Genomic DNA, 22,849 nt, shown 5'->3' on the forward strand with positions numbered 1-22,849 from the left:
CAGAACCACACTGAAGCGAGACTCTCTGCCCGACATCGAGATCCTTCAGCCAATCAACTTAGAGCTGCTTGTCACCCGAAACCTGGCAGCTTCCTGGTTCTCTAAGATTCCCGGAGTCCAGGTCCAGGGAGTGCTCCGGTCCCTAAATGTAGGTCTCTCTTGTTTTCCTGAACCAGGATTCAGACTCTGCAGAGTGAGACTTAAACCTTTATTGTGTATCCATCAGATGAGTCTGGGTGAGGAAGATCTTGGTGTACTGATGAAGATTCTAGTAGAGAACATTGGAGAGGGGAACAAAGAGCACAGCATGGATGTGAAGAGACAGGTGGCCCAAGGTGATTCACTCTCACAGCACATGATGGGAAATGAAATAAGTTGGAGAAAAGTCATTTTCAGCTTGTAAATTCAGACACAGCTGAAGTGATTATCTTTGGACTTAACCAGATCCTTACTCCAGTACTGTGAAGAACCCAGGAAGTTTTAACCATATTATGTTCTATGACTTGCAAATTAAACAAATATCTAGTACTGCCTTCTTTCATCTGTACAATAAAATGGTGTCTGGTTCATTCAGCAAAAGGGCAGAGCTGCAGGGACCCAAATCTGGTGGGCAGGTGGTGGTGGGTGGAGACCAGTATTTACTTTTTCTGGGCATTGAAACTGCACACACGATGGCATGAGCATCCTCCCTCAGAGCATTTCAGTAAAAGTTCATTTATCACTAGTGTTAAAGTCGGGTCGCTTTCACAGCAAAGTTGATGTTTGAGTGGCCATGACGCACGGTTCTTATGTAAGAACTTGATCGCTACTTCAGTTAGTGAGACATGAAAAAGAAGATCTGAACACACGTGTGTGTTTTAATCACCGCTTTGCTTCCACAGAGAAAGCAGAGCTTGCAGAGCAGCTGGTAGATGTGGTGTCATTACCACCAGCATCTAATGGTGCTGTGGCCGCAACCAATGGAATTCAGAATGAAAACACCATCAGCGTTCTCCTCAACTTTGAAGTGGAAGAGGTACGAAATCTGCCAGAGCTCAGAGTCTGACTCACTTTTCCTCTGTTTCAAGAGAACATCAGTCTGTGGAGACTTTAGAGAGTCTGAAAGATCATTCTGTATCTGAAGAGATACAAAATTTTGCATTCATTGTTGCTCCAACATGTTGGCGCTCTGCTGTCATCTAAATGTGTTTTCTGCTACTTCTCTTAAGGTGCTTCTGACTCTGAAAAAGCCAAAGGAACAGAAGGAGTCCCCTTTCCTGGTCTTTCACGTCGCCCACATGGGCATTAACACAAAAGTCAGAAAATACGACATGAGTGCAGCAACATACATCCGAAAAATTGCCCTGAAGTGCCTCGAGTTCAAAGGTCAGAGCGTTACAGCACACCAGGGTTTACTGACACAAGTGTGTCTGTACTGGTTTCTTTGGTTGTGCATGTGCGGTCGAACATGTTGATGATGTGACAGCTTTGGTCTCTTCTGGTTTAGACTCAAGTGGGGAGCCGCTGTGCCTCATCAGCTCTTCAGTCGAGTCTGGAGCTGAACTGCTCAAAGTGGAGTATTGTAAGGTGAGGTCACCATGTGATTACCTGTTCATGCACGGGAGGTGGAGGCGAGAACTACGTGTGGGGTCGACGGTTTGAGATTCAGCAGTTTTTAATCAGCCTGTTTGTTTCATCAGGCCGACCGTGCCGGACCAAACTTCTCCACCGTCTACAAAAACACCGAGCAGCTGATCAATGTGAGTCATAGTTCATCACCTGCAGATCAGTACAGCATCATCTCTGCACATCTCATGGTCGTGTTGAAGGAAATGCAAGCTTGGCTTTAGCCCTGTTTGCACAGATCTAGTGTTACCAGGTGGATTTGTCTGATTTAGAAATCATTTTCACACTGCATCACCCAAGTTTTACTCAAATTTACAACACAGACACAAAAAATGCTCCACGTCACGTCATCCTGTTCTGATAGATTTGAGCCTGTTCTTTCTATGAACGTCTCTCTACGCTGTCTAACAACAAAACCTGTATTTGTGACGAGAGGTAGAACAGGGGAAAAGTAACTTAATAAAATACCAGTGATGAACGTGGCACCACGGGACTAAGATCTGTCACACATCCCAGGTGTTGCACATTTTTGAGAACCACTAAAATGCATCAGCTTTCCTCTTGGGTCGTAGGTGACTTTCACCTCACTCGACGTCATGCTTCACACCGAAGCTCTGCTGTCAGCCATTAACTTCCTGTCGACGGCATTGTCATCTGGCGGCGGCGTTCCGTCTCCAGAGAAAGAAGTCCGACCAAAGACGGAGGATAAGACGGTTTCTGCGAAGTCCAGTCAGTACCACCCACACACACAATGTGCGTCTGACTTAAAACTCAGCGTCATGTGTTATTTTTCTCCTGCAGCTGCCCTGGTGTCACCTGTAGACTCTCAGGTCACAGACCTGAAGGTGGTCATGGATCTCGGGGCCTTCAACGTCCTAGTGTGCGACCAGTTGTGCAACATGGCCGACATCAAGATCCAAGGTACTGAATCAGAGCTGAATTTTGTTTTCTGTGAGTTTTCACTACCAAACCTGATGTAACACGCCTGCTGTGTACCTCAGGTATTAATGGCTCGCTGCTGATGCAAGGACCTCAGACTCATATATCAGGCGGCATGCGAGACTTCATTGTTCTAAACGTTGATCCCAAAAGCTTCCACAAGAAGGTCAGTAAGTTGTCTTATATAAGAATGCTTCACTCCATTGTGTCAAAACTGATAACGTCTTCAGACCCTGATACCCCGGGACTGCTTTAGATCGTCCTGCCCTCTTGTGTTTGTGTTCTTGTGTGAGCTAACGGTTTCCCTCCGACTATGCTTCAGGCCATCTCCATCGTGGGTAACGAGGTGTTCAGCTTCAGCGTGAGTCTGACCCCTAACGCCACAGAGGGCGCGGGCTACGCCGACACCTCCAAAACTGACGGCAAAGTGAAGTTAAACGTGGGCTGCATCCAGGTGGTTTACCTGCACAGGTTCTTCATGTCCCTGCTGGTGAGTCACACGTGATGATTGAAAGTTAGTTTGTAGAACTGTTTTTAGTTTGACCCGAGCAGCTAAACCTGCACTGGTTTGTTATTTGTGTTCCCTCCTCCCAGTTTGATTTGTTTTTCTTTCTCAGTATTAATGTTGTGAGTTTTCTTTTATTCTTTTTAATTTTTGCCAATGAGAAGAAATGCAAAAAGAAACCTGGATCCAGTGGTTTTTAAAACACCTAAGAGTGCATGAAATAGTCACTACTGGACTGAAGAAAACTGTCTTTTTTTTTTTTTTTTTTTTTTTTAAATTTTCTTGCAGAATTTCACCAACAACTTCCAGACCGCTAAAGAAGCTCTGAGCGCCGCGACGGCTCAGGCAGCGGAGAAGGCCGCGTCCAGCGTACGTGACTTCGCCCAGAAGAGCTTCCGTCTGTCCATGGACATCAACCTTAAGGCCCCAGTCATCATCATACCACAGTCCTCCACCTCCAACAACGCTCTGGAGGTGGACCTGGGTCTGATTACTGTTGGGAACAGCTTCTCTCTGCTGGATGTCACAGGATGTCCGCTGCCAGCCGTCATCGACAATATGGACGTCCAGCTGACGAAGGTGAAACTCTCCAGGTCAGTGAAACAAAGCCTCACAGACTTGATCCACAGTCAGAAATGTTAATGGTGTTGATTAAGATTTTACAAAGTGAAATGAAAGAACCTGAAGACTGAAATCCTTAATGTCAGTAATGATGTTCTTAGAATAGGACCTTAAAGGAAGTCTCAGGAGCGTAAAAAGATGCAACTGGACTTCTTTAAGTCTGTTTCACCAAGAAGCTTCTTCAGTTTTTAAAAGTTTTAAAGCTGCAGGAAACCTCTTGGATAAGACGCGAGAGGTTTCAATGTCTTTTTAAGCTCCTAAGACTACCGTGACCTTTAATGACTGAGAACCTCCACAGACGTGCAGGAAGGAAGACCCAATCTGGCCACCTGAATCTTGGCGCCTCTCCTTTGTGTTAAAACAGTGAAATTTGCTGGTCAATCTGAGAAAAAGGATGAAACTGCATGTGCAAGTAGTCAGATCAGGAATTCCAAGGATATTGTGGTCATGCTTGAAAAAAAGGTGCAGAAGCAGAAAGCTTTGAAGGGGAAGCTTTTGTTTTTATATGCAGACTTTGATTAGTTTCTCCTGTAAGCACATTGAGTCTTTCCTGTTGTGGCCCAGGACCTGCTTAGAGCCTGACTCAAACCAACCTAGCAGAGAGCTGCTTGAACCGGTCAACCTGCACCTGAACATCAAGAGAAACCTGGCAGCTTCCTGGTACAAGAAGATGGCTGCTGTGGAGATCGATGGAGATCTGAAACCCATGAAGGTAGGAGGAAGAGGAAGTTAACATGTATGCTTGTTACATTATTAAACTTGTAACCAAAAATCTTTCCCAGATTACAAGACGATATAAAAACAGAGTAGCTGTACAGTATGGTTGGTGTTTTAAGACGTATGTAATAATCTTCCTCAATAGAATAAAATGTGTCAGAAATTCCACTAATGATTTTATTCTTGTTTTTACAACCAGTCGACAAGTAAACCACCAAAGGTACAGTTTCCCCTGAGGACAGGCCTCTCTGTAGAGTTATATTGTTGCTGGTCTCGTCTTTTACTTGGAAGCTGGATGCAGTTTGTTTGTTGTGGTCTGTAGTCTGCGTAGACACCTCCAATAAGGACGCAGGTTTAGGCTAGGCTAGCAGCCTTTAGCCGTAGCCTCATTCTAGTCACAGCTGTAGACAGACTGAGTAGTGACTGATGCGTCTGTGCAGGTGAAGCTCAGTCAAGACGACCTGAAGGTGGTGCTCAGGATCCTGATGGAGAATCTGGGAGAGGCCGGAAGCCCGGAGCCCGCCGCAGCCCGGCAGGAGACCAGTCTGCAGGTCCGAGCAGCTGGAGCCACCCCGACAGGTCCGATTGAGTTTATGTTCAGATCTTCACTCATCCAGAGTTGAACCCTGATATTTGTCTGGTTTCTGTGTCTGACTGATGACATGGTAAATGGACTGATTCTTATATAGCGCTTCTCTACTCTCCCGGAGTACTCAAAGCGCTGACATGTATCTGATATAAGATAGACCAGGATTATTTTGAACCCTAAATCAAGCTAGGCTGCTCGAAAGTCCAAGAATAAAAATATTGTTAATGAGTGTAATAGATCCACTTTAAGCTTTCTTGCCGTTTTGTTGATGTGATCTTTGTCCTGATTGCTCAGGTGGTTCTGGAAAGATGACTGTGAGCCACAGTGAAGAGGACGATGAAACTTTGGAGACTGTCAAGTTTAACTTCAACATCGAGTCTCTTGGTCTGGTTCTGTACCTCGACCCCAAACAGGTCAGTTAGAAACAACAAGGACGTGAAAAGAAACTGATATCTGGGGGACGCTATTCGTCCAGTGGTTGGAGTAAGCAAGTAAGTGTTAGTTATTCTTCCTGACTGTTGTCCCTGTTCCCAGTCCTCAGATCTCCAGAACCAGCAGGACCTCAGACTGGGAGAATTTGCCCTACACTTGCTAAAAACTTCAGGGAAGATCCTAAATAATGGCAGCATGGAGGTGAGCACGGTGCTGACTGCCTGCACACTGGACGACCTGAGGACCGGCATGGAGAGGGTCACCTCGCGGTAAGTCAAATGATCTCTGCTTTCTGTCTGTCTGACTGTTTTGTTGATGACGTGATCAATCACTGATGGAGTTCTTCATCAAATAGTCTGTAGTTGTTTTTCAGAGAAGAAGAAGAAACAGTCAGATCACACTGCACAGTGAATATGATCCATATGGAAAGCAGTTTAGTTTTTTGCTACCAAAGTGGTTTAGATGAGAGTTTTCGGTCAGTGATCACACATTGTGTTAACTTGCTGCAGGATGGTGAGGCAGAGAGACGAAGAGAGCTCAGGGGTCACGATCGACGTGACGTACCGGCAGAGCGCAGCAGAACGGGAGGTGGTGGCCATTCTGCAGAAGCTCTATCTCTGTGCAAGCGTGGAGTTTCTGATGGCCGTCGGAGATTTCTTCCTGCAGGCTCTGCCGCAGAGTTCGGCTCCGCCCGCCACCTCTGCACCGAGCGACAGACTGCAGCTGAGACAGACCACTGAACCACGAGCCGACCCCAAGACTGGTAAGATCGGGACACCAGACCCCAACCGGAGAGGCGGGGGGGATTGAGTATATCTACTGTATAAAACTGTAAAATTGATGTTTCCAAGTATTCAGAGCTTCTCAGTCAAGCTAAAGACGACCATTCAGAATCACAAAGCGAGAACGGAAACAAAAAAAGAAAAACCATCACAAGACTGTTTTCTCTCTGCAGCCTCCACAGTGAAGACTCGACTTCGAGCAGTGGTGGTGGACCCAGAGGTGGTGTTCGTGGCCAACCTGATGAAGGCCGACGCCCCAGCTCTCGTGGCCTCATTTCAGTGCGACTTCACGCTACAGGCCGAGGAGGACGGCACACAGAACATGAGAGCCAGCCTGAGGGAGCTGAAGGTCCTCGCCTGCCCCTTCATCCAAAACAAAGAGGACAAGGCTGTCACCACCGTAAGAGTGTGCTTGTTTTTTGCAGTCTGTAGATTCTTCAGAGAGAACCTTTCACTCACTGTTATATCAGTTCTGCTTTGTGTTTTTTGATATGTCAGACACATTTAAACCCACAGCGTTTTGGGTAGTAAACGACTGGGAGTAAAACCATTTTTACTGCATTACCCTTAAAAATATGAGTCGGGTAACAGATTAACTGAAAAAGTGTCTTACTGTAGGGGAAGAAAATGTGATGTGTTAGTGGTCTTGTAAGTAATGAGAGATGAACAAACGTGATTAAAGGTATCAGTCTGGCTCTATCCAAAAGGTACTGAGACCTTGTTCGGTCACCTTGGAAACCAAAGCTCACCCCAATCAGCCACTGAGGGGCTCCGTGACAGTGGAGGAAATCATAATTAAGGTATTTATTTATGGATTTAGAAATCACACTGACATATGTTGGAGACTCTGTGTTGCTTCTCTGGACTCGCGGTGATTTCCCGACTGTCAGTGAACTCATCACCAGTGTGTCTTTCATCTGCAGATTTCACCGTTCATCCTCAACACAGTGACAACGATAACAGCCGCCATGACGGCAAAGCAGAAGGATCAACAGTGCGAGGCATCGAAGCCCGATGTCAGTGACCTGTGGTCGGTCATGAACATCTACAACTGTAACTACTGGTTCCTGGGAGTGGACCAGGCCACCGAGGTCACCGAGAGCTTCAGAGAACCGGACGGACGAAATGAAGGGGAGAGCTTTGGCGTCGAAGTCAAGGTACCACAGCGTCCTCGCAGAACATTCATTGTAAAACTTTAAAGAAGGTTTGCTTCTTTTTGACGAGCTGTTGTTGGCCCTCAGGTTGTACAGGTGACTCTGGAGTCCGGTTTGGGTCATCGAACAGTCCCTCTGCTGCTGGCCGAGTCCTCCTTCAATGGTTCAGCCAAAAACTGGTCTTCGCTGCCACAGCTGAGAGCTGATATGACGCTTGAAGTAAGAACTCAACCTGGATTCAGACCTGATCCTGAAACTCATGTCATATATTCAAGGCTCCTAACTTTAGTTTGGTTTTTTTTTCCTAACTTTAGTTTTAGCTGAGGAGTATTTAAGAACATTATTCATGTGTTCATCCTACCACCGAAGGTGTTGACGCCACTGGAAGGGATAGGCTGATATATTCCAGAAAGACAAAAATCTCTCTGACAGCTGAGTTATCGCAGCTGCTGTGCTCAGTGGAAAAAAACCCAAGTGTGTCATCTGTTCCCAGGTGAATTACTTTAATGAGACCCACGCGGTGTGGGAGCCTCTGCTGGAACGAGTCGACGGCGGCAGACGAAGGTGGAACCTGGAGTTCGAGGTAAAGCTGCTAGCAGCGAAGCTTGCTCTTAATGAACTTTGTGTGATTATTATGACAGCTACACAATGTCCCACTCCAGTGAATGTCCCACAGCAAAGCAATTCCCTGAAGTGTTTTGTCTGTGAATAGTTTTATGTCAAAGACATTTTTGTGTTCCTCATATAAAACATCCAAGTGGCTCATTTCCAACCCCCACCCCCCCCCACCCCCCCACCCACCCTTTCTTTTTCTTTTTTTTTTTTTTTCTTGGAATAGACCGACCTTAATATTACAGGTGTAAGAGTTTAACGGCACGTCTGTAATCTGCCATTTAAAGGTGGAATGAGGCTGATGAACTTAGTGATGCTGTTTTTGCTCCTGCAGATGAAGAACAACCCAATCCATGACAAAAGCCCTGTTCACGGAGATGACTTCATATTCCTTCCTGAACCTCGCACTGTCGTTAACATCTGCTCCAAAGACACCATGAATGTCACCATCTCCAAGTGCTGCCTCAACGTTTTCCAAAACCTCGCCAAGGTACAGAACAGCTTCAGTTTGTGTCTGACTGATGCTATAATATCACTTCTAATTGACTTTTTGAAAAAGTGTTAATTCGTTGAATCACTGAGTGCCCTTTTCCTTTGCTGTGTTTTGATCAGGCGTTCTCGGAGGGAACGACTTCCACCTTTGATTACTCTCTGAAGGAGAAGGCGCCATTCACTATTAGAAACTCTCTGGGAATTCCCTTCATTGTGGAGCACAGTGCTAACTTGAGACTGGTGGGATCTGCGGGGCAGGGAAAGCTCCACGAGTTGCCGGTGGATCAGAACATGGAACTGGAGCACTCAATGTTCGAACCAACATCCAGAGGCAAACTTTCAGCTCTCCAGCGGCAAGAGAGCTGCCTGTTCAACCTCACCATCGGTCAGACGTTCCCACTCGTTCTCTGTTGGTGCTGCGCGTTGTCTTATGCTAAGCTTGCGATTGGAGATGTGTTATTTCTCTCCCCATACAGTGCCCTCAGGATACAGCGAGATCGCCAACATCCCTGTGGACAAACCGGGTCGACGCCTCTACAACATCCGCGGCCCGAATCTGCAGGAGGCCATATCTGTGCTGTTGCAGATTGACGCCAACGAAGGCAACAAGGTCATCACGGTTCGCTCGCCGCTGCAGGTCTGAACCACAGACGCTCTAAATAAAGCCGATATTGTGATTAGAAAAGCAGGACAGGTTTATTTAGAGGCAACTTTTGTTTGTGTTTTTAGATAAAGAATCACTTCTCAGTGCCATTCACCATCCTCAAGTACTCTCCACAAACCAGAGCTCTGCAGGTTATTGGACAGGCCGAACCCAAGACGGAGTTTCATGTCACCTTAGAAACTTACAGGTAGAATCACACCACCTTCTTCAGGTGTTCGAGAGACTGTTTGTTAGTATAGTCATAGTCTTTGTGGATTTGATGATTGTCTCAATAAAAGACATCCTCTGCTGCTCTGAACATCTACAAATTTAGGGTTTGCCAACATGGGCGAGCTTCTGGTTGCAGATCCTTTTTTCCAAACTGAATTTGTGACACTTTAAGTGCAATCTTGTCCCTGAAACTCTCTGGGTGCTGTTGTGAGTTCCTGTGGATCTGAGCAGCTCCAGGTGCCTCGTCATAACTTCCGGAGGTGGTGAGAGTCTTTACTTCCTCTTTCCTCCAGATCTCAGCTGTTTTTGCAGCCAGCAGGAGAGCTGACAGGTCAGTACGCGCCATCTTCCACCTGCATATCCTGGAAGGAGCAGGTGCACTGTAGCTCAGAGGTGGGGTCGATGCTTCAGTGTCCCGCATCCGAAAGCAGCCTGCTGCCGCTCATGGTCAGCACTTTGGCCGTCCCCGATGACCTGCGACACATCACCAGCTGTGGAGAGGAGGACTGGGACCCCGCCTATGTCATCCATCTCCATCCTATGGCTACCCTACGCAACCTGCTGCCATACACCATTCGCTACATGATGGAGGTAACCCTAACAGCTCCATCAAGGTTTAGCAATGCAATAATAAAGAGTCTTTGCAGATATTCACATCTGTTTGTTAGAAATGTTTTTTATTATTTTATAAGCCAATGAAAACTAACCTGATCTAAAATAACCTGATCGGACCTGATGTGTTGCATCCCCAGAGCTCAGTAGACAGCTGCGAGCTCCGTGAAGGCAGCACGTCAGACCTCCTGAACGCTCGTGTCTCAGGCGAGATCGTGTCGCTGGTGCTGATGAGGTATCAAGGACGCGACTGGCACGGACACATTCGGATTGAAAAGGAAATGCCCGAGTTCCTGGTCATATGTCTCACCTGCGACTCGGACATAAACATGACTGTGGACATTAACGTCCATGCGACGAGGACGGCGAGCCGCCTGCTGCTGTCGCTCTTCAGTCCGTACTGGATCATCAACAAAACGTCTCGAGTGCTCCAGTACAAAGCCGAGGACATCTCCGTCAAGCACCCGGCCGACTACAGAGACATCATCCTGTTCTCCTTCAAGAAGAAAAACATGTTCAGCAAGTGCAAGGTGAGAAACACCTGGACACACATGTCCAGCCTTTCTTCTTTAGACTTTAAACAAGTCGTTTAAAGTTTTCACAATCCGAGCCTGTATGCTTTATAAGCTTCCAGGTACGTTTTTTTTATTCCTGTATATTTAGATCTGGTCAGACCTCTATTTTCTGATCACTGCTTCCTTTTTAACTCTTTTATTTTTATTTTTATTTTTTTGACGATAAAAACAAAGCCAGACATTTTCTGTAACATGTAAAATGTTTATTTATTGCACATTGATGTTTTGTATCAGCTCCAGCTTTGCGTCTCCACCAGTTCCTGGTCTGACGGGTTCTCTCTGGACACAGTGGGAAGTTATGGCTGCGTTCGCTGTCCTGCCAACCACATGGACTTCTTGGTAACTCTTTTTCTCTTTTAATCAAACTGTTTAACCTGTTTTGTCTTTCTGAGGATTAGACCAGGCTGGTTGTGGAGCTTTTGAATGTGTCACATTCTTCTCCTGGGTTGATTAAAATGATCATCAGCTGTGAGCTGATCTAGTTTCATGCTTCTTGTCTCTGTGTGCAGGTGGGTGTTAGTATTCAGATGAGCAGTTTTAAACTAACCAGGATCGTCACCATGAGTCCTTTCTACACTCTGGTCAACAAGTCGTCTTATGAACTAGAAGTGGGAGAAGTCAGCAGCCAAACCAAGTGGCACTACATCTCTTCCACCGAGGTGAATGAATTTCTAGTTTTAGAACAGACAGGCTGTAGGGACCTGTCTTCCTTATTGTCACTACCAAACTCCTTATGTTATTATAATTCTCATAATTCGATTGTTGTGGCGCAGTGTCTCCCTCTGTGGCCGGAGAATGGCTCGGGAAAGTTGTGTGTCCGTGTTGTCGGGTCTGAATCCACCTCCCAATCCTTCTTCTTCAATAAACAGGACAACGGCACCCTGCTAAAAATGGAAATGGTTAGTGTGCATTAGACCAGACACATCGGACGAACTCTCACAGTTTAGTACATTTTGGAGATTTTTAAATGCGTGTATGTTTCAGTGCGGTGGGATCATCGTGGACGTCAACCTCTCCGATCACTCCACCGTCATCAGCTTCAGTGATTATTATGAAGGAGCAGCTCCTGCCCTGCTGGTTAACCACACGCCCTGGGCTACCATCAGCTATAAACAGAGGTCAGAGGTCAACACACTACTACATATATGTTATTTTATAGCCTATCAGAGTTTAAAAACTGTAACTTTTTCATCTGACACGGTTCACTCTGTCTTAACTTCTGCATTCTTGGAGGTGCTCCAGGTTTTTGGCCACAAAAAAAGCTCTTAAAGGCTTTTTTTGCCTGTTTTCTGTGTTTCTGGTTGTCACTCCATGTCAGTTCCCTGACAAATTTGTATTTCAGTTAATTTTCTCTTTGTGAAACACCTTGGTGGAAACCCAGCTACTTGCCATTTCTTTTCAGCGGCTCATCCGTCTTTCATGCGTTGAAACCCAGCGAGACTCGACGGTTTGCGTGGGACGACCCAACAGGAGTCCGCATGCTTCGTTGGGAATGCCGGGATCATTCAGGAGAGCTGGATCTGCTGAAGGTCAGACTCACACACAATCTCGTATCTGCATTTTTTTTGTAAGAAGACACTGTTGTGTGTCATGGTGAGACAATTCTGGAGGTCGAGCTTTGTTTAGTTGCTATTGAGGTCTGATGAAACGCATATCAAAAGATTTCCCACAGAAAACAGCAGAAACTCTCTGATTAATTAATAGTGGAAGGGCCAGATATTACTATGCCTTTGTGTCTTTGTAACAGCTGAACCTCATCCTCTGAAAAATAATTTTTCAGTTTGTTGTGACCGAAGAAATCTAATGTAACAAACCTGAAAATGTCAAGGACCAAAAATTGGAACCCTGAGGAACCAGAAAAACCATTTATTTCAGCCACTGCTGTTGTACTGAGAAAAATGATCAATTACTTTATATAAAAGATTAGTGTAGATTTATGATCTAAACAATGAGTTTGTATTTTCTAATTAGTTTATTTCATTTTAGCTTTTTGTTTTTAATTCAGTCTAGTTTAGTTGATTTTCAGATTGAGTTTCTCGTTCCAGTTTAGTTTTTATTGTTTGAAAATGTTTAGTTGTAGTTTCGTTTTTATTAGTTTCAGTGTTGTTGTTGTTCTTGTTGTTGTAATTATGATTGTTTGGAGAACACACGTCAGAGCCAAGACAGACATCCAGAATCTCAATACATCAATCCTTCATCAGGCAAATAAATTTTTCGGCAGACAACTAAAAACGTAATAGAAGCTCAAACTAGGAAAAAAATAATATTTTTATTTTAATTTGCCAAGTTCGCAAAATCATTTCTTGGTTTAAATTTTTTTAAAGTCTAGTTTTTAATTTAATTTTATGTAACCAAAATGTTTTGTTTTTCGTTTACATTTAATCAGAATCAGAATCAGAATACTTTATTGATCCCTGGGGGAAATTATTTTTTGTTACAGTGCTCCATTTTAAACCAACATTAAGACAAGACAGACAATACGCTAACTAAGAATAGTACAATATATACATATATATACATACATACATACATAAGTCACTTATAAATAAATATTTGGAAAAGAAACATGTGTAGCTGTAGCAGCAAACAGTGTGTTAAGTGGATGCGTTGTACAGGGAGATGGCCACAGGCAGGAATGATTTCCTGTGTCGTTCAGTGGTGCTTTTCGGTAATCTCAGTCTCTCACTGAACGAGCTCCTGTGACTGACCAACATGTCATGGAGTGGGTGGGAGGTGTTATCCAACATTGTCTTTATCTTGGACAGCATCCGCCTCTCCGACACCACCTTGAGGGAGTCCAGCTCCATCCCCACAACATTGCTGGCCTTACGGATCAGTTTATTAAGTCTGTTGGCATCTGCGACCCTCAGCCTGCTCCCCCAGCATGCAACAGCATAGAGGATCGCACTGGCCACCACAGACTCATAGTTGCTTTTACAACCTTAATTATTAATTAATTATTACCTTGATTTTCTGGCCATCAGGAGGCAACCACTCTGGCTACAAGACATCTGATTGTAGAGAAGTCTGGGGAACTGAGGCTTCTTTTACTGATGTAGATCCCCTCTGTACACATATTCCTGATGACTTTTAGCGTCTCCGTTGCTATTTTCACATCCTATTGAATATCTTTAGTTATGGTACTATTACAGTCAAACTGGAGGATATAGCAATAACAATATGCTCCTTGTGTTTGCTTCCCACAAACTTCATGAAACCCAGGATACAAACATCAGTTTCTTTACAGTCTGTCTGTGTTCATTTAGGATGATTTTGGTCAGTTTTCCTACGACAGCCAGTCTCAGATCCACTGGGCTTCCTTCCTGGACGGTCGCCAGCGGGTGCTGATATTTACTGAGGACGTTGGAGTGGTGACAAAGGCTCGTCAGGCTGAGGAGCTTGAACAGTCCGATCAGGAAGTAAAAGTTTTGTTGCAAAACCTTGGATTGTCGCTGATCAACAACAGCAAGCGGCAGGAGATCGCGTACATTGGCATCACCAGGTAAACACTATCACATTACCAGAGCAGTTTACAGCAAAGCAAGGTCACATTTCCAGGCTTCGTCTACAGTGTGAGATTAGCTATTTGCTTTCTTGACTAACACATTTTTATCTTAAAATCAGTCTGTGTTCTCATAAAGAAGAGATTGTAAATGGACTCTTCTTCCTTAAAAATGGGCTAGATGAGTGCCATCTCATTTAGGTCCAGAGGAGCAAAATGCAACCAAGATATGCAGAAAAAATCTTCTACTTTTTTGTTTTGGTTTTATTCACAATGTAACAGCTGCAAGTTTCCTGCTATTTATCCAGATCTGGGTGACAGAGAAAGCATGCCCAGACCTCCCTCTCCACAGCCTCCTCCAGCTGTTCTGAGGGGATAATGAAGCGTTACTGAGTCCTTAGAGAGGCGTAATAACTCCAGCGTGTCCCGGGTCTGTCCCAGGGTCACCTCCCAGCTGGATATGCCTGGACACACCTCACCTTGGAGGCATCCAGGAGGCCTGCTAGTCAGCTGCCTGAACCACCTCCAGCTGACTAAAGTAGCACTGTTGGTGAAGAAATAGCTACTTTTAGCCTCTCCTAAATAACTGAGCTCCTCGCCCATTGGGAGGAAGCTGAATTCTGCTGCCTGTTCTCGTCAGCTTCTGCTTTCTGTGACCAGTTACAGCTTATGAACATAGGTGAGAGTAGGAATAACAAGCAGGACTAGCCAGTATATTTTTATCTACACTTTTAGGTTCAGCTCTCTTTTTACCGCTGCACCTTAGAGCTGTTTATATAGGGTTTAAATTATTTGCAGATGTTAAGCGGTGGATTGCTCCCTCTGGACTGGGATAGCTGTTGACCCAAACACAGGAGTTCAGATATCCTTACAATCCTGGTAATAGGTGACAGGAAAGTGGAGCGTGAGATTGACAGATGGAGAAGGCCAGTAATGTGTCCATTGTACTGGACTGTTGTGGTGAAAAGAGAACTTCTTTATCAGTCAATATACATTCAACCCTCACCTGTGGTCAGGAGGTCTGGGTAGTGACCAAAAGAAGAAGGTTACAGATATGAGTGGGTGAAATGAGCTTCCCACATAGAGAGGCTGCACTTTAGAGGAGCTCTAAGTAGAGCTGCTGCTCCTGCACACGTCTGTTTGTGCAGACCAGCTCCCACTGGAGATGATCATACCCACTGAATCTTGCTTCCTAGCACACCGCTTGGAGCAACATCAACACATAATCACAAGCGTGTTACAGCATTACATGTGTGTTTGTATCACAGCTCAGGTGTTGTTTGGGAAATGAAGCCGAAGAATCGCTGGAAGCCGTTCAATAACAAGAACATCAGCCTGCTGGAGAAAGCCTACCAGAATCAGCTGAGTGGGAAGTCCGCCGGCGGCTGGATCAGACTGGAGAACCTGGAGGTGAGAGGTCAACGTGCACCTGAAACACGCCCACCCCCCAAAAAATACACACACAATTTCAATTTCAATTGTCCACTGAGCTGAGAGGGAAGCTGTGATGTCACTGGCTCTCAGGTGAACCTCAGTGGGGCCACCATGATGATGCGTCAGCCGTTTTCCTGCCAAGTGAGGAGGAACTTCCTGTCTGGGATCCAAGTGGAGTTCAAGCAGTCGGTGCATCAGCGCAGCTTGAGAGCTCAGCTGCACTGGCTGCAGGTAAACACTCACACACCACGATGCATACACACCTGCACAGAAATACACACTCTTGTATGACTGGCATCATTCTGTGTCCAGGTGGACAATCAGCTTCCAGGTGCCATCTTCCCCATCGTCTTCAATCCAGTTCTTCCTCCAAAGTCCATCGCTCTGGACACAGGTGGAGTCTTTTTATTAACTTCTTCATAGCTTCGATCAAACTCTTGATCTGACCGTTCTCACGGTGAGCCGAGCGTCTTTAACTCCGCTCTCTGTCTCCACAGAGCCAAAGCCCTTCATTGACGTGTCCATCATCACCAGGTTCAACCAGCACAGCAACGTCATGCAGTTCAAGTGAGTAAGAACCAGTTCACCTAAAGACCTGCAGGGTGTTTAAAACCACAACCCTGCTGAAGTCCAAATCCTTCGTGTGTGGAAAAAGCCACACTTACTTGTTTTTGAGAGGTAAGCACAGAGATGGGATTAAGGAAAAGATTGTCAGCTTGTCTTGAGCTTGTCTGTGTTCTCCAGGTATTTCATGGCTTTGGTCCAGGAGATGGCAGTAAAGATCGATCAGGGTTTCCTGGGAGCCATTTTGGCTCTGTTCACTCCTGCTGCAGACCCCCAGGCCGACAGCGAGAAGGTAGAGCTGCTTCTAACATGTGAAAAGTGCCAACATGAACCACACACAGAGGGTTCATGCGTTTGAGGTGTGTCTGTGTTTCAGTCTGGGCTGATAGAGCAAGATCTGCAGGGCCTGCAGGCCGAGCTGATGGAGGCGTCGCGGACTGACGCATCTGGTCTCAGCTACTTCGAATACTTCCACATCTCACCCATCAAGGTGAAGACGCACAGTCTGAGCTCTCCTTTTCACTTATATTTAAAAACGGCTTAAATCGTTAAGTCAACCAGATGAATGTTTGGATTCAAAATAAGCCCAGTGTCGTCACTGGGTCAAGGTTGTGTTTCCATCTTGGTGTTCGTGTGTTTGTTTCAGCTCCATCTCAGTCTGTCTCTGGGCTCCAGCGGTGATGACTTGGTTGAGGAGACGGAAGCCATTCAGTCTCTGAACCTGCTGCTGAAAAGCATCGGGGCCACGCTGACCGACGTCGACGACATCATCTTCAAGTGAGACTCTCGCCGCTGCTGCGGCGGCATTAGAGAGATGCGCTGAGGGCCGTAAAGTAGGGGACGGCTGTTTGCTGAGTCTGTCACAGTAAAACTTTCTGTTTGACATTCGTCATGTTTGTGTCCCACAGACTGGCCTTCTTCGAGGTGAAGCACCAGTTTTACAGTAAAGAGAAGCTGACGTGGGTGGCGGCTCGACACTATACTGAACAGGTAAAGTTACAGCCTCCATGTGTGCCATGCTTTATCCAGGTCGTAATTTATCTACAAGCAAACAAAGGTGTAATTAAATGGAGATAAGCCAATCAGATCTGAAGAAGTAACAACTGATGATGATGATTCGGCACTTTTGTGGTTAAAGTCCTATCTCTTAAATGGGACCTTTTGTGTTAAGTTGGGGTCGGCTTCATCCTCTGTGGCCCCTCTGCTTTGGGGTGTGCCACAGGGATCTATTCTTGGGCCGTTATTGTTTTCGTTGTACCTTTTGCCTCTTGGCGAGATTTTCCGGAAACATAAAGTGCCATTCCATCTATACGCACATGACTGCCAGCTCTACTTACCTTTTAGTCATTCTGATAGTCTCCCAACTGGACCTCTGCTTGACTGCCTTACTGATGTCAAAGCATGGATGGCAAAAAACTTTTTAAATTTTAATGATCGGAAGACAGAAGCGATTTTATTTGGCCCAAATCGTTCTTCTCATACTCTGGATGTTGATCTTGCAGCTTTGACTTCCCAACTAAAGAGTTTGATCACAAATCTCGGAGTTAAAATTGATTCTGCACTTACCTTTGATGACCACGTAAACGGCGTGGTAAAATCAGCATTTTATCACCTCAGACGTTTATCGAAGGTTAAGCCCTTTCTTTCCAAGCGTGACTTGGAAAGTGTTATTCATGCCTTTATTACCTCACGTTTAGATTATTGCAATTCTCTTTTAATAGGGGTTGGGCAGGGCACTTTGTCCAATTGCAATTAGTGCAAAATGCTGCAGCACGATTTTTATCTGGCAGAAGGAAATTTGATCACATCACTCCGATTTTGGCCTCTTTACACTGGCTTCCTATTGAATTTAGGATCCGTTTTATTGGTTTTTAAATCTCTAAAATGGTCTGGCACCTGTTTATTTGTCTGACAGCCCCACGTCCCCACTCGTTCCCTTCGGTCAGCTGAGCAGTTGCTGCTTTCGGTCCCAAAGTCACGGCTGAAACTTAGAGGAGACCGAGCGTTCTCTGTTGCTACACCGATGCTTTGGAATAACCTTCCTCTCCATATTAGACAGGCTGCATCAGTGCCAGTTTTAAGTCTTTGTTAAAAACCTATTTTTATTCCCTGGCTTTTAACTCTGTGGGTAACTGATATATATATATCTATATATCTATATATCTATCTATATCTATATATCTATATATCTATATATATCTATATATCTATATATATCTATATATCTATATATATATATATATATATATATATATATATATATATATATATATATATATATATATATATATAGATATATCTCAGGGGTGCAACGATACACAAAATTCACGGTTCGGTTCGATACTTTGGTGTCACGGTTCGATATTTTTTTCGATACGGAAAAAATGTTCATGCCTTTTTAATTTGTCATTTATTAAAATTATAAATATATATTTTAACTCAAAAGTACAGTTTTTAAATTTAATGTTGCTGAAACAAAAGTATTTTAAAAAAAAAATCTATCTCAGGGCTCTCAAAATTTCAAAATCCCTGGTAGCCCTTCGGGCAGGGACTCTTCAGTTTTTGGTAGCCCAAAATAAATGTAAGTAGTCCGAATAAAAAAGAGAGCAATTTTTTGATTGATGTTTTGTTTCCTGTTTTGTTTCCTTTACAATATTATACATTAAAGTATAATATTGTAAAGGAAACAAAACATTAATCAAAAAATTGTTGAAAAACAAATTACAACATTGTATAAAAATTACAATCATCAACTCAAATATTTGGTTCTAATTGAACAGAAATTTCTATGAACTTGTAAGAACTGTGTAGGACATGAATCAGTCTGTGTCAGATCCTGAATTTGAAATTTCCACTGAAGTCAGGGGTAAGAGACAAGTGGAACCAAGATCGAGGCCATTTGCTTTTTGAAGTTTGCAAAGACTGCTAAATTGTGCCAGTGGTCGTTCACTCTTTGCAACATAGTACGCTGTTCTAAACAGATTTTTCAGGTTTATTTTTAGTATGTTATTCGCAATTGGTGTTTGTTCTGGGAAAGATATTGCAGACTGAGCAATAATGCATGGGTTCTAATGGGGGCCTTTCTTCAAATGACTGGTCCCAGTAACAAAGGCGCTTGTCGACTCAGAAATCGAGAGAAAACCAACAACACACCCGGCAGAACATTATGTTATTTACACGGGTGCACATCCGCATGTGCGCATTCACTGTCAAAATAAAAGACGCGCACCAGATAAGTTGCAACGCGCGTTTGCGTCCATATAAAAAGCAGTTTTTGTCCTAGAGTGGGATTTTCACGGCACATTCCGCACCACATCTCTGTGCGTTCATCATTTGTTTGAAGCCAGCTCACCTCCTGCAACCACTTTTCCGAGAATACGTGCTTCTTTTGTGGTTCGGACTCCTTCTGACATTTGTTTGGAGGTGGAGGAACATCACAGTAATTGCTCAAAGGAGCTTCTTGACATCTTTAAGAGTTTTAAACAAATGTCTGTCCTCCTCCAGAAAATCTTATGTATGCAAACACGCGTTGCAACTTCATATCTTGTGCACGTTTTTTTTTCTTTTTTTTTTTTTCTTTTTTTTTTTGACAGTGAATGCGCACCTGCGGACCACTTATGTGCAGCCCTGGTTATTTAGCTCGTCATATTGCAGCCACAGAAATTCTTTTGTCCATGAAACCATAAAGCTGCACTTTCTTTTTGCCTTATAGTCTGATTTGTATGGTGGCTGGTGGTAAGCTTTTCTTTGGCTGTCACTTCTTCACCCTGACCTGTCTTATTTGGCTCAGCAGAACTAAAATATATATCCTGCTGCTTTTACACACGCACTCACATAAGCTCAGCGATTCTCTGCGCGATCAACCTCTCACATGTTTAAGCTGCGGGAGATTTCACTTGTCATGTTTGCATAGTAAGCTAACGATTAATAAGACGATGTCAGAGGAATTGGTGCGCAAATTATCATCACTCACCAATCAGTACTGTCGCTCTCTATACACAGTTCGCACGATTGCAAAGTGAAAGCAAAAAACAAGCGCAAATTCAAACGCGATTTCAATATGTCACATATTGACAGTGGCTCACCGATGCCAATGACATAATTACCCAGCTACATTTCCGAAAGAATGCAAAAGCATTGACATATATTTTCCCTTCCTACAATAGCCCGACGGGCAGGGCAGAGATAGATTTTGGTAGCCTGACTGGGGTTGCAAAATCGCTAGCCCGACATCCCGGGGCTAGCGATTTTGCGAGCCCTGTATCTGATTGAGGAATCACTCATCTTTGGAAAAGAGAGTTTATTACAGAGAAATGGCTCTTTCCAAAATAAAAGCTATACTATACGCTTCTTCTGGGCTATATTCTCAGCAGCATATTGTAGCGGGTCAGGGCTGTTTGTACAGTTATGTTTTGTTTATGTTGCCATAGTGACGGGTGACGCCCTCTCGCTGCGACGGTGTGTCCTTCCGGGGTCAGAGGGCGCCCTGTGTGTTGTTGTTGTTGTTGCTGTGCGGTTGCCGCGCTGAGCAGTTAGCTAGCGGCAGTGTTCTTCTGCAGATGTCAATAAACGGCTGTGCTCCCTGGCTAGCTCACGGGAAGCAAGACCAAACGACACCTCCGTCTCCTCCTTGTCTGAGCTCGCCACATTGGTGTCAGAAGTGGGATGATGGTGGCACCCCATGTTCTGACCCGAGTGACTTTTCCCTCGCCGGTCGTGACCGGCCGGTGCGCCAAAAGAAGGCACCTGGACATTTGCAGGACTTTGTGTGGGGTAATGGGGTCGTCGGGGACGACTGACCCCTTAGGTGGGGGCTATGTAGCGGGTCAGGGCTGTTCGGGGTTCTGTTTGTACAGTTATGTTTTGTTTATGTTGCCATAGTGACAGGTGACGCCCTCTCGCTGCGACGGTGTGTCCTTCCGGGGTCAGAGGGCACCCTGTGTGGTGTTGTTGTTGTTGCTGTGCGGTTGCCGCGCTGAGCAGCTCCCTGGCTAGCTCACGGGAAGCAAGACCAAATGACACCTCCGTCTCCTCCTTGTCTGAGCTGTCTGTGTGGAGCGCTCAGTGGATCTGCGCTCCACAGTGCAGCCTAGGCGGAGTAGTCGAACGCAGATTCACTGAGCGCTCAACACAGACAGCATCGTCAGAAGGAAGAGCGCAGGGCAAGCTAGCGAGACAGAAGTTAAGCTCTCCTTGCAACATGGCAAATTGAATCTCCCCCACCCTCATTCAGATCTGGCGTTTGGAATTATTTTGGTTTTCATGTGACATATGACCCTGAAGGTAAGCGCATCATGGACAAAAGTAAAACAGTATGTTGGATGTGCCACGCAATGCTCAATTACATGGGTGGGAACTAGTGTGTTAGCGCAGTTAGCTCGTTAACGTGTTGGCCGTCTAGCCCCACGCACAGGCGATCAGGGGTAGCTCGTTAACGGAGATTTGCCGTGTTGTGGCGTTAATGTCATTTCAACGAGATTAACGCTGACAGCACTAGTGGGAACACAACGAATATGACTGCACGTTTACGCCGACATCATCCTAGTGCAAAGACAAGTGGAAGCAGACAAAAACAACAAGCATGCTACAAACTTTACTCGAGTCATTTAGACAGCCGTTAGCACAGGATTCTCCTTATGGGGACCTGATATGTTTAATATTGTGGCGAGCTCAGACAAGGAGGAGACGGAGGTGTCGTTTGGTCTTGCTTCCCGTGAGCTAGCCAGGGAGCACAGCCGTTTATTGACATCTGCAGAAGAACACTGCTGCTAGCTAACTGCTCAGCGCGGCAGCCGCACAGCAACAACAACACCAACACACAGGGCGCCCTCTGACCCCGGAAGGACACACCGTCGCAGCGAGAGGGCGTCACCTGTCACTATGGCAACATAAACAAAACATAACTGTACAAACAGCCCTGACCCGCTACAATATGCTGCTGAGAATATAGCCCAGAAGAAGCGTATAGTATAGCTTTTATTTTGGAAAGAGCCATTTCTCTGTAATAAACTCTCTTTTCCAAAGATGAGTGATTCCTCAATCAGATACAGGGCTTGCAATATCACTAGCCCGACGTCCTGGGGCTAGCGATTTTTCCAGTCGGGCTACCAAAATCTATCTCTGCCCTGCCCGTCGGGCTGTTGTAGGAAGGAAAAATATATGTCAATGCTTTTGCATTCTTTCGGAAATGTAGCTGGGTAATTATGTCATTGGCATCGGTGAGCCACTGTCAATATGTGACATATTGAAATCGCGTTTGAATTTGCGCTTGTTTTTTGCTTTCACTTTGCAATCGCGCGAACTGTGTATAGAGAGCGACAGCACTGATCTGTGAGTGATGATAATTTGCGCACCAATTCCTCTGACATCGTCTTATTAATCGTTAGCTTACTATGCAAACATGACAAGTGAACTCTCCCGCAGCTTAAACATGTGAGAGGTTGATCGCGCAGAGAATCGTTGACCGTTATGTGAGTGTGTGTGTAAAAGCAGCAGGATATATATTTTAGTTCTGCTGAGCCAAATAAGACAGGTCAGGGTGAAGAAGTGACAGCCAAAGAAAAGTTCACCACAAAACGGAGAAGTTATGACAAATCAGACTATAAGGCAAAAAGAAAGTGCAGCTTTATGGTTTCATGGACAAAAGAATTTCTGTGGCTGCAATATGACGAGCTAAATAACCAGGGCTGCACATAAGTGGTCCGCAGGTGCGCATTCACTGTCAAAAAAACAAACAAAACGTGCACAAGATATGAAGTTGCAACGCGTGAAACAAAACAGGAAACAAAACATCAATCAAAAAATTGCTCTCTTTTTTTATTCGGACTACTTACATTTATT

At 44.9% G+C, this 22,849-nt stretch overlaps 1 protein-coding gene across 1 annotated transcript in view; it reads left to right on the forward strand.

Moving 5' to 3' along the window:
• The window catches only part of vps13c (vacuolar protein sorting 13 homolog C), a 52,789-nt gene that overhangs the window by 19,221 nt on the left and 10,719 nt on the right, over positions 1-22,849 (forward strand). The window contains exons 34-74 of the mRNA XM_085358674.1: positions 4-148; positions 227-335; positions 882-1,015; positions 1,209-1,365; positions 1,487-1,566; positions 1,680-1,739; positions 2,178-2,334; positions 2,407-2,526; positions 2,607-2,710; positions 2,867-3,034; positions 3,338-3,642; positions 4,235-4,382; positions 4,828-4,966; positions 5,271-5,389; positions 5,511-5,677; positions 5,918-6,171; positions 6,364-6,590; positions 6,898-6,990; positions 7,114-7,347; positions 7,432-7,563; positions 7,838-7,927; positions 8,291-8,446; positions 8,569-8,833; positions 8,925-9,085; positions 9,178-9,299; positions 9,616-9,913; positions 10,075-10,464; positions 10,744-10,848; positions 11,019-11,168; positions 11,283-11,408; positions 11,494-11,627; positions 11,912-12,038; positions 13,776-14,011; positions 15,280-15,421; positions 15,536-15,676; positions 15,758-15,839; positions 15,943-16,012; positions 16,190-16,301; positions 16,386-16,499; positions 16,656-16,786; positions 16,918-16,999. Of these exons, the coding sequence (XP_085214800.1) occupies positions 4-148; positions 227-335; positions 882-1,015; positions 1,209-1,365; positions 1,487-1,566; positions 1,680-1,739; positions 2,178-2,334; positions 2,407-2,526; positions 2,607-2,710; positions 2,867-3,034; positions 3,338-3,642; positions 4,235-4,382; positions 4,828-4,966; positions 5,271-5,389; positions 5,511-5,677; positions 5,918-6,171; positions 6,364-6,590; positions 6,898-6,990; positions 7,114-7,347; positions 7,432-7,563; positions 7,838-7,927; positions 8,291-8,446; positions 8,569-8,833; positions 8,925-9,085; positions 9,178-9,299; positions 9,616-9,913; positions 10,075-10,464; positions 10,744-10,848; positions 11,019-11,168; positions 11,283-11,408; positions 11,494-11,627; positions 11,912-12,038; positions 13,776-14,011; positions 15,280-15,421; positions 15,536-15,676; positions 15,758-15,839; positions 15,943-16,012; positions 16,190-16,301; positions 16,386-16,499; positions 16,656-16,786; positions 16,918-16,999 (6,286 nt within the window). The remainder of the gene's footprint in view (positions 1-3; positions 149-226; positions 336-881; positions 1,016-1,208; positions 1,366-1,486; positions 1,567-1,679; positions 1,740-2,177; positions 2,335-2,406; positions 2,527-2,606; positions 2,711-2,866; positions 3,035-3,337; positions 3,643-4,234; positions 4,383-4,827; positions 4,967-5,270; positions 5,390-5,510; positions 5,678-5,917; positions 6,172-6,363; positions 6,591-6,897; positions 6,991-7,113; positions 7,348-7,431; positions 7,564-7,837; positions 7,928-8,290; positions 8,447-8,568; positions 8,834-8,924; positions 9,086-9,177; positions 9,300-9,615; positions 9,914-10,074; positions 10,465-10,743; positions 10,849-11,018; positions 11,169-11,282; positions 11,409-11,493; positions 11,628-11,911; positions 12,039-13,775; positions 14,012-15,279; positions 15,422-15,535; positions 15,677-15,757; positions 15,840-15,942; positions 16,013-16,189; positions 16,302-16,385; positions 16,500-16,655; positions 16,787-16,917; positions 17,000-22,849) is intronic.

This window comes from Diplotaxodon limnothrissa, linkage group LG1 (assembly GCF_057381915.1).
Source record: "Diplotaxodon limnothrissa isolate DT_005_m linkage group LG1, D_limnothrissa_male_GT1.1, whole genome shotgun sequence".
NCBI lineage: Eukaryota > Metazoa > Chordata > Actinopteri > Cichliformes > Cichlidae > Diplotaxodon > Diplotaxodon limnothrissa.